Genomic DNA, 10,853 nt, shown 5'->3' with positions numbered 1-10,853 from the left:
ATATATCCCAAGAAACCAGAAACACCAATCAGAAAGGATATGTGCACCCATATGTTCATAGCAGCACAATTCACCATAGCTAAGATCTGGAAACAGCCTAAGTGCCCATCAGTAGATGAATGGATTAGAAAACTGTGGTACATCTACACGATGGAATACTATGCTTCTGTAAAAAAGAAAGAACTCTTACCATTTGCAATGGCATGGATGGAACTGGAGAGCATTATGCTAAGTGAAATAAGCCAGTCAATGAAGGAAAAATACCACATGATCTCACTCATTCATGGATAATAAAGACCATTATAAACTTATGAACAATAATAGATACAGAGGCAGAGCTGCCTCAAACTGATTGTCAAACTGCAGCGGGAAGGCCAGGGAGGGTTGGGGGCAGGAGGGAGGGGGGCAAGAGATCAACCGAAGGACTTGTATGCATGCATATAAGCATAACCAATGGACATAAGACACTGGGGGGTAGGGGAGGCCAGGGGATTGTCAAGGGCGGGGGTGGGGGGAAAGGACACATATGTAATACCCTTTGTAATACTTTTAAGCAATAAAACGATAAAAAAAAATTAAAAAAAGAAATGCAAGATGCCTATGGTTTCAGAGGTTAGAACATATAGAAGATAAAAATGATCAGGCTGAGAACCAGGAGACCTGGGTCTAATACTAGCTTTGCCACTAACATTGATATGTGATACTAAGAGTCATTTCATCCCTCTAGACCTGAGGTTTTCACCCATAAAATGAGAGGAGTAGGCTCTTAAGGGATCTTTTGGCAATAAGAGATGGTCAAAGGAATGACTGAAAACTTCTCTACATTTCTGCAGTCTTGTACTCCTGCCAAAAGCAGGAAAGACTGCTAATGTTGGGTGGAAGTAAAACCAGTTGGAGTTTCCAATATGACGCCACAGTGGTTTTGACTGAGACCAGATGCGTAAGCTTGTTACTTTTGATTTCACAAGGCTGAGATTTAGCAAAAAGCACGAGACCTATTGTGTTCATTGTCGTGGGGAAAACCCTGACATTTCCAAAGGTGACTCTCTGTCCCAGTGCAGTTTGTCTTATCCAATCTGCCTCTCCAGGTTTTCCCAGAACCACAGACTGTTATTGCTGTGAGGGGCCTTGAAGATCACCAGGCCCCTCATGTCCGTCAGGAAGGCAGGTGGGGAGTAACCTACCCGGGCTCAGAGATGAGCCAAGGGCAGAGCTGGCACGAGGACCTGCGTCCTGACTCTCAAGCCAATGTCCTTTCCACGGCACCAGCTTGCTCTATGCCTCAGATAAGAGAGCTAGTCTCAACTTGCCCAACTAGCACTTTGTGAAAACTGCAAGATGCATGTATGATAATCCCAAAAAGGATGCCATTCATATCTTTTCCGGAAAAACACAAAAGAAGGTCAACTTCAGAACAATTTCCCACAATTTCTGTATAAAACCAAGTGTATAATCTCTGGCAATAATTCTCAAAAGGGCAGCCCCAAAGGAAATTTGTACTTAGATCGTAAGATAAGGACCCAACCCAGAGCGGACATTTTATTTAATTCAAGTAGTCCTTCACTGTTCTCAATTCATTCCCATTTAACAGATCTAGAGAAATCAGCATATTTGGTTCTGAACCAAAACAATTCCCTCCATTTTCTGGGGGGCTTGAGAATGCAATCTGATTGGTTTAATTTGTATTTGAGTTTCAACAATTGAATATAAAAATCAAAATAAACGAACAAGAAATCTAATGAACAAAATAAACTGAATAACATAGAATCAGAGGCATGGAAACATGGGACAGACTGACGGAAGGAAGGGGGGAGAAGGGGTGGGAAGACATTAACCAAAGATCTTATATGCATATATGCATTACTTATGGGCAAAGATTATAGGGTGGTGAAGGCCTAGGATAGGGTGAGAACTGGATGGAGGGAGGCAATTTGGGGGGGGGGGGAGGGGACATCTGTAATCCTCTCAACAATAAAGATTTTTTAAAAATTAATATTTAGGTTTAATTTAATATACAGATTCATTTGTTTCCTCCTTTGGATTATTATTAATTAATAATCTATCTATTAATCTAATAATTTGTTTTTTAAATCCTCATCTGGGGATATGTTTATTGCTTTGAGAGAAAGGAAGAAAGGGAGGGAGGGAGGGGAAGAGAGAGAGATAGATACTCAATGTGAAAGAGAAACATTGATCAGTTGCCTCCCATATGCACTCTGACTGAAGATAGAACTCGAAACTTAGATATGTGCCCTGACCAAGAATCACATCCAAAATCTTTTGGTGTACGGGATGATGTTCCAATCAACTAAGCCACCCGGCCAGGGCCTAATCATATATTTCTGATGCCACACACTGAAAACAAAACTACTTGCCCCTTTTCATTAAAAGAAGCAACAAGACCATGGGAGGGTGGTGGTGACCCAGAGAGCCATGCTTCCTTGAGGTGGTTTAAAAGCTCTAGCCTAGCCCTAACCGGTTTGGCTCAGTGGATAGAGCATTGGCCTGCAGACTGAAAGGTCCCAGCTTCGATTCCGGTCAAGGGCATGTACCTTGGTTGCGGGCACATCCCCAGTAGGGGGTGTGCAGGAGGCAGCTAGTCGATGTTTCTCTCTCATCGATGTTTCTTTTTTTCTTTTTTTAAAATATATTTTATTGATTTTTCACAGAGAAGAAGGGAGAGGGATAGAGAGTCAGAAACATCGATGAGAGAGATCGATCAGCTGCCTCCTGCACGCCCCCCACTGGGGATGTGCCCACAACCAGGGTACATGCCCTTGACCAGAACTGAACCCAGGACCCCTGAGTCCGCAGGCCGACACTCCATCCACTGAGCCAAACCGGTTCGGCTCTCATCGATGTTTCTAACTCACTATCTCTCTCCCTTCCTCTCTGTAAAAAATCAATAAAATATATTAAAAAACAACAACAAAAAAATCTCTAGTCTAGGCTATAAAGCTGGTGCTCTTTCAAACAGAGCGTTAATAACTGGCAGCCAAGAAGCTGGCGTGGGGCCAGTCACCTATCCTGTTATTTCTCCTAACCCCACAGGCCACACCGAGAAAGCCAATCTTGGACTTCCAAGTTCTCTTACCTGAGTGAATCGTCGGACTAGGCACGTCTTCCCCACACCAGCATTGCCAATTAAAACAATTTTAAACAGGAAATCATAATCTTCCATACTCATTTACACAGCTGCAAGGCAAACAAACACAGGCAAGAGTGAGATGGGGCCTGGTCAGACTTGCCCACAGAGCTGAAGCTGCACCAGCCCTGTCTCCTCGGGAAAAGCGCGTCTGACTCATTTGAAGAGCAATTTAATGCTCCCCTCTGGTGACTCTGCTGGCGAGAGAGGAACACAGGTGTTTGGTCACAGATGGACTTTATTCCTCCCCAGCCACCTCAGACCACAGAGAGTAAATGACACAGATGTTCTTTCGCCTGGTAACCTTTACACTTCCAAGTAGTCAGGTCGCAGTTCGCTCGTGTGATAAGATGTGTTTTCGCATGGAAAGGAGATTACAGGTCTATGTGCAGAGAAGCTGGGGTGCAAGGCAGCAAGGCAAAGGAGAGTCCATCTCTTTCTCTCTGAATTTCTCACTGATCTTCCCCAAATATAAGTTAAATACCTTCATCATTCCTCTGTCCTAAACTTTACTTGCTATATACAGTTATTTGTTCAAATGTCTATCCTATCCTTGAGGAAAGGGCTTACATCTTTCAGCTCTATTTTCCTAGATCATGGGACAGAGTTACACCTAGTAAATGACGACTCTAGGACGAAATAATTCATTAATGGTCATATTGCTTAAGTCAGTGATGGCGGCGAACCTTTTGAGCTCGGCGTGTCAGCATTTTAAAAAACCCTAACTTAACTCTGGTGCCGTGTCATATATAGAAATTTTTTGATATTTGCAACCATAGTAAAACAAAAATTTATATTTTTGATATTGATTTTATATATTTAAATGCCATTTAACAAAGAAAAATCAACCAAAAAAATGAGTTCACGTGTCACCTCTGACACGTGTGTCATAGGTTCGCCATCACTGGCTTAAGTTATAGCCTTAGTTTCTCCAACTGTGCTAAGAAGAATACTATAGCTCTACTTCAGAGGACTGTTGTGAAGATTTAAAAAAAACAAACCCCACTATATAATAGAGTCTTAGAATCCATAAAGCCCCATCCTAGTGAAAATAATTGTGGTCTATTGAGTACCTACGATAGTACTGTGCTAATCACCATACAGAGATCTCTGCCCTCGAGACCAACATGACAAAAGCTAAACAACAACAAAGAAGTTCAATTCAATTCCAATCAGTAACAGAGCTCATTTCATAAGGTGCAGGCAGAACAAGCCTGGTGGACTCTGGAGGAGGAGGGAAAGGGTGACAGCAAGCCATGAGGGGAAGGATGCTTGGAGAGCTAGAGAAGCCTCAGCCAGCTGGGGAGCAAATGACTCAGGGCTGCAGGACAGAAGCAGAGCTCACTGTACTGTCACCTGTCAGGTAGCAAGAGGAATAAGTTCCCTGTGTGCAACGGTGTGTTCTCTATGGATCTTAATTTCAACTGGTCCTTGGAAAGATGACTTGACAACCAGGCCAAATGCAGCTGGCAGCTCATTTGGGATTCTGTCTCAGTTCAGGGGACCATGAAAGGAAAACATTTCTCTGTCAAGAACCTGGGTCCATAAGAAGTCATTGTACTTGCTATATGCCAGGCAAGGTACTTGGCACCTTATGTATATTTCCATTTGTTCTCATAAGTCTATGAGGTGGGTATTTATTTATGTTCCCTACTTTACAAGTGAGTAAACAGAAGATAAAGGAAATTAAGAGGATAGCCTGAAGTCATCAAAAGAACTCTAGCATTGGAGCCAGAGAAACCCAGGTTCACACCCTGACTGTGCTGCCTTTTAAGTCTGTGCCTTGAAGGCAAGTGAAGATTTTTTAGAGTCTTAACTTCACCACCAGCAAAATGGGGTTAATAACACCTAGACCACAGAGTTGTGATGCTTGAAGTAATTAATGAAAAGCCCCAAGGACAGTATCTGGCTCTTAGTCACCCCAAATCCTCACTGTGACTCACACACTTTCCATGGTCTGGTTTCTGTCTTCATTATTGTCAGCACCATCTCTGCCCATGCTGTAGGCTCACTAGATTTTTTTTAAAAAATTGATTTCAGAAAGGAAGGAAGAGGGAGAGAGAGATAGAAACATCCACGATGAGAGAGAATCATGGATCGGCTGCCTCCTGCAAGTCCCCCACTAGGGATTGAACCCATAACCCAGGCATGTGCCCTTGACCGGAATCGAACCAGGGACCTTTCAGTTCGCAGGCCAACCTTCTATCCACTGAGCAAAACTGGCTAGGGCTCACAAGATTTCTTCAGTTTCTTAAACACCACACAGAATGCAACCTCCCCTCACCACTCCCAGCCCAGGTAACTTTTATTCCTCCCTTAGATCTCAGATTAAACATTGCTCTCTCTAGTGTGCTTCTCTGACCTATGAGGGGGGCTGGGCACCTGCTATATGTTCCCACAATACCCTTCTTATCTCCTTTAGTAGTACTCATCATGCTTTACTGTACTTAATCATATACATCTTTCTCCAACAGCATGTCTCAGCACCTCGGCCACATACACACACACACACACACACACACACACACACACACACGCACACGCACACACACACACAGGACCATGAGCAGCATGAGAGTAATGAAGTTGTTCAGTCCTGATCCCAACCCGTCCCCATCATCGTCATTTCACTCTATATTATTAATTCATTTCATCCTCCAAACGATCCTACCTGGTGGACACTATTAACAGCCTAACTTGACAGATGGGGATACTGAAGCAGAAGAGAAGGTAAATAAGAAGTTGTTAAGACCTCACTTAAGTTAAGACAGCCTGGGTTCATTTCCCTGAACTACTGCCCTGTAGTGCCTTTCACAGTACCTGGCTCATAGTAGGAGCTTAAGAAAGATCTGACACATTAAATGATGAAGGGTAAGCACTTAAGAAACATGTGATTTTCGTTCTCTCTTCTGGCTTCAAATCCAAAACTCTTTTCCACCGCACTGTAGTAATCTAAATAAGAATCAAGGTCAAACTCTGAATAAAAACTCACGGACAGAGTATGTTCATTAAAACGCAAGCTGTTAACAGTGAAAAGAAAATAAAACGCAGAGACAGCACAAGGATAGCAGAAAGATTTGAGGCTCTGTGGACCACCCACGGACCACAGCTCCCTGCTTTCATGAGCTTATAAACAGGGAACACAGGATGGGGCTGCATTCTTTTTCTGAGCTTAGACTGTTTGCCACACGTTTACTTCTCCATCTTTGGCAGAGGCCAAAGAAACAAGCAGAGAATCCAGAGATCAGTGTCCATATATAACAACCTGAGGAACAGGGCTCCTAAGAGAAGGTTAACAGTGCCCAAATCATGCCCCTTCAGGAAAGGAAGGCAAAGTGTTACCTGGTCCGAGTCCACGGTCATCATCAAGTCTCATGTCGTTACCACCAGGAGTGAGCCACAGAATAAAAATTAAGGCCCTTCTCCTTTCTATAAGAAATTACTTTAATGCTCTATTGAATTTTTTTTTAAAATAAACATCTGGGAGGAAAGTGTTTGGAATCTTTAAAAATGCAGGCTAAGGCTGGACTATAAACTCCAGTTACCTGCTGTGGTTACTGTTTTCTTTCTAATAGAAAACACAAGGCTGAGTGAAAAGCTCACACAATTCTCTGGAAACTGCACTCTGAGGAAGTGCTTGGTAAGTAATGTAACAGCTCAGGCATCACCGATCACCAGGTGATGAGGCAGATTCTCAGGAAGGTAAACCCATTCAGAAGCAGTCAGTTACACCCATCCCTAAACGGGCAGCAAAGTCACACCTTGTCTGGGAAGCAAGCACCTGCCAAGACATGCCACTGGCCAGGCGCTACTCTAGAAACTGTATATTCTATTATTGATGCTGATGCTGATGATGATGATGATGATGGCTGACACTTACTCAATGTTTGTGATGTGCCAGGTTCTGTTCTATAGGTATTCACTCATTTAAGCCTCACAACAATCCTATAAGGGAGGGACTGTTATCATCCCTGGCTTTCCCAAGATGAAACTGAGACACAGAGAGGTTGTGCTAAAGATATACAGCTAGTTAGTCTTAGGACCAAGATTCAAACCTAGACCCATCAAACTCCAAAGCCCAACTCCTTCCAAAGTAGATGCCACTGCCCCTTGCCTCATGGTTAATAGCACTCTGTCATGAGGGCAGAGGCTCAGGTGAATGGAAGCCCAGCCCCTTTGAACTACGGTGCTCTAGGATCTCCCCGCTCTGGAAGCAGCACCCCACATTGATAGGTTCACACACTGATTCCAGATCTACAAGCACTGCTCCTCACTGTGCCCTCCGAGCTCAGGTTTTTTTTAGGAGCTGGACCCAGACTTCTCCCTGCACAGGACGCCCACAATTCCGTCATCGTTCATCCATGTAACCAAGTACCAGGCACAGGGGATAGAGACAAGATCACGACTCAGATAAACAAGCAAAACCCCAAATGACATGATCGCCACAATAGCTCTAAATAAATGGAGATATGCCTAAGGTTCAAAATAGGAAAATTAGACAAAGGAGAGAAAAAATGAGTTTAAAAAAGATACAGGAACCATGTACTTTGCAAAGATTAAAAAGAAGAAAATTTGGGGGTGGGGGGGAGGATGGGAGCAGTTAATGGGGGGGAAAAAGCAAACCTATGTAATACTTTCAACAATAAAGACTTTTAAAAAAAAAAAGAGAAGAAAAAAATTCTGGGCAATGTGATTTTGGCAACATAAATCATTTATCAAAGTGACCTTTTAAAAAACAAAACAAAATTGTTTTCACCGTTGTGCATCAGAACACTTCCCCCTTGTCCTTCTGGTCTAGTAGAACAGATAAAGTCAAGGCTTCTGGTGAATAAAAAGCAAAATCCCTGTCCTGCCTTCTGATCCCCAGCCCCTGCCCAAGAAAAAGATAATTTGAGGACGTGTCCTTGTTCACAAACCATGTGCCTCACTCAGGTCCTTTCCCTCTCCCAGTCTCAACTGAGACCCTGTAAACTGGAGAGGGGGGAGCGGGAGGAGAGGGTTGGGTGGACAGGTGCCACTGCCCCTCCCCAGGACAGCCCATTCTCTCATACCACACAGGCAGCAAGACAATGAAATCAGGAGACCCGAGTCTGCTGCAGAGCTGTGTTAAGTTTCCTCCTCCATAAAATGGGGATACTATTAGAGCCTCAATCACTGAATTGCTTGGGAGGCAAATAAAATAATACGTGGAATAGTGATCCTTTTTAAAATGAAATAATCACATTTTTTAACTCTTCTGACAAGAGTCATATATACAGATTACAGGACATACAGCCAAACAGAAAGGAAAGAAAATCATTTATAATCTTTCCCTCTCCACACCTCCTCCTGGGGATAAGGACAGTTAACATTGTGGTATATACATCCGTCTAGTTTTATTTCTATATACTCACATCTATGTATATTTATTTCTATATACTCACATCTATATTTTATAAATGTATGGCTTTTAAAACAAAAATGGAATCAGCCCTAGCTGGTTTTGCTCAGTGGGTAGAGCGTTGGCCTGCAAACTGAAGGGTCCCAGGTTCGATTCCAGTCAGGGGCACATGCCTGGGTTGCAGGCTCGATCCCCAGTAGTGGGTGTGCAGGAAGCAGCCAATCAGTGATTCTCTCTCATCATTGATGTTTCTTTCTTTCTCTCCATCTCCCTTCCTCTCTGAAATCAATAAAAAATATATTTAAAAACAAAAACAAAAACGGAATCATAATATTATACAAAGTTGTTGTTTTTTTCTATAGAGAAGTATTTCCCAAAACCCAACATAAGAACTCATGGTTGCCCTAACCGGTTTAGCTCAGTGGATGGAGCGTCGGCCTGAGGACTGAAGAGTCCCGGGTTCGATTCCGGCCAGGGGCATGTACCTTGGTTGCGGGCACATCCCCAGTGGGAGGTGTGCAGGAGGCAGCTGATCGATGTTTCTCTCTCATCGATGTTTCTAACTCTCTATCCCTCTCCCTTCCTCTCTGTGAAAAATCAATAAAATATATATATTTTTTAAAAAGAACTCATGACTTGTATGCATGCATATAAGCATAACCAATGGACATAAGACACTGGGGGGTAGGGGAGGCCGGGGGATTGTTAAGGGCGGGAAAAAAAGGAGACATATGTAATACTCTTTGTAATACTTTAAGCCAGGGGTCCTCAAACTATGGCCTGCGGGCCACATGCAAATACAAATATTGTATTTGTTCCCGTTTTGTTTTTTTACTTCAAAATAAGATATGTGCAGTGTGCATAGGAATTTTTTCATAGTTTTTTTTTTAACTATAGTCCGGCCCTCCAACGGTCTGAGGGACAGTGAACTGGCCCCCTGTTTAAAAAGTTTGAGGACCCCTGCTTTAAGCAATAAAACAATTAAAAAAAAAGAATTCATGGTTTACAATCAGAGACTGTCAGCATCCATTCAGCATTTGCTCCTATAACCTTAAATACTCAGAAATGGAGAGGGGAAGGATAGTGACATAACTTTGAGAAATACTACATACTACAACCCAACGTTGGAGATTTAAAAGATTCTAAAAAATCCCACAATTAAAAAAACTGGCTAACCTTGTTTAATCCAGGGTTTACCAAGCATGATTGTAGCTCAGAATTATTTTCTCATATAACACCTTTTAATGTCCTTTGCTACTAAGGCTCCATTAAATATTAGTGTAGTCAATGCTATTTTACAGCATTTGAAATCGGGGCCATACAGGTAGGGTTGCTAGATGAAGGAAGGAAGGGAGTAAGGAAGAAAGGGAGGAGGGAAGAAGGGAAAGAAGGAGAGAAAGGCCACTAGTTAAATTTGCATTTCAGATAGCAACAAATAAATTTTAATATGTTTATTCCAAATATGAAATGGACATATGAATAATTTTTTAGTATAGAAGTGTGACCCAAATATTGTGTGGGACATACTTACACTAAAAATTATTGGTGGTTTGTCTGAAATTCCAATTTAACTGGGCATCCTATATTTTATCTGGCAACCCCACCCAGGGAAAGTTTGAGTCAGCAAGTCCAGTAGAAACAGAGGCCCTAAACAAGCACCAAGCCCACCCAGAAGCTGCGGAGGGAGATGGGCAGAGCATAAGAAGCAGAATACGCCTGATGAACCCAAACAACCAAATAGAGAGAATAAAAAGGGGCAGCATGTGACATTGAAGAAGGCATTTCTGAGCTGGGGCCCTTTGGATGCTGGGCAACACTTGGGAACTGGGCTCAGTCTGGCATTCGGGGCTCTGAAGGCAAAGTCTCTCCCTCCTGAACAACCCCAGCCACTGTGGGCCTTCCTTCAAGTACATCTAGGCGCGTGCACCTGCCCAGCAGAGAAGGGAGTGCTCTACATGTCTACTGCCCCAACTGTCCTTAAGGACTAGAAGCATGCTTCAACAAGACACTCGTGTCTGCATATCCCACCTTGTGCTCAAGATGTATACACTGAATTGAAAGCAGTTGATCCATCTTTTGCTCTAACAAGGTTCTGTCTCAGGAAGCTCATTATTGCTTAATTACCAGAAGGCAATTACTAAACATTACTATAATCAACTGCTGCAAGCTTCCTTGCTTTACACCGGTTGTTAATTTCATATTATTGCAAGGTAATTATGCTCCTTGGCTAGGGGTGTCAAACACCCACCCGCCCCCGTGCCATTCCTGCCCCTCATTCACTGGGCCATATTCTCCAGCGTTTTTATATGGTCCCTTACAGGGTACACA

The 10,853-nt window shown here is 43.0% G+C and overlaps 1 protein-coding gene across 8 annotated transcripts in view; it reads right to left on the bottom strand.

Annotated features, from left to right (window-relative positions):
* The window catches only part of RAB30 (RAB30, member RAS oncogene family), a 76,799-nt gene that overhangs the window by 11,498 nt on the left and 54,448 nt on the right, over positions 1–10,853 (bottom strand). For 5 of the 8 annotated variants that reach the window (XM_006098468.3, XM_006098467.3, XM_006098469.3 and 2 more), the window contains one exon: positions 3,095–3,195. The exons of 1 other annotated variant lie outside the window; for it this stretch is intronic. In XM_006098468.3, the coding sequence (XP_006098530.1) occupies positions 3,095–3,187 (93 nt within the window). In that variant the 5' untranslated portion in view covers positions 3,188–3,195. Of the gene's footprint in view, positions 1–3,094; positions 3,196–5,090; positions 5,109–6,487; positions 6,506–10,853 lie in introns of those variants that run through there. 2 more of the 8 variants (XM_014464103.2, XM_023762207.1) reach the window with 2 other exon arrangements.

Source organism: Myotis lucifugus, unplaced genomic scaffold (genome assembly GCF_000147115.1).
Source record: "Myotis lucifugus unplaced genomic scaffold, Myoluc2.0 scaffold_236, whole genome shotgun sequence".
In the NCBI taxonomy this organism is placed as follows: domain Eukaryota; kingdom Metazoa; phylum Chordata; class Mammalia; order Chiroptera; family Vespertilionidae; genus Myotis; species Myotis lucifugus.
The sequence above is the reverse complement of the archived record's forward strand: the minus strand, read 5'-3'. Positions and strand labels throughout refer to the sequence as shown.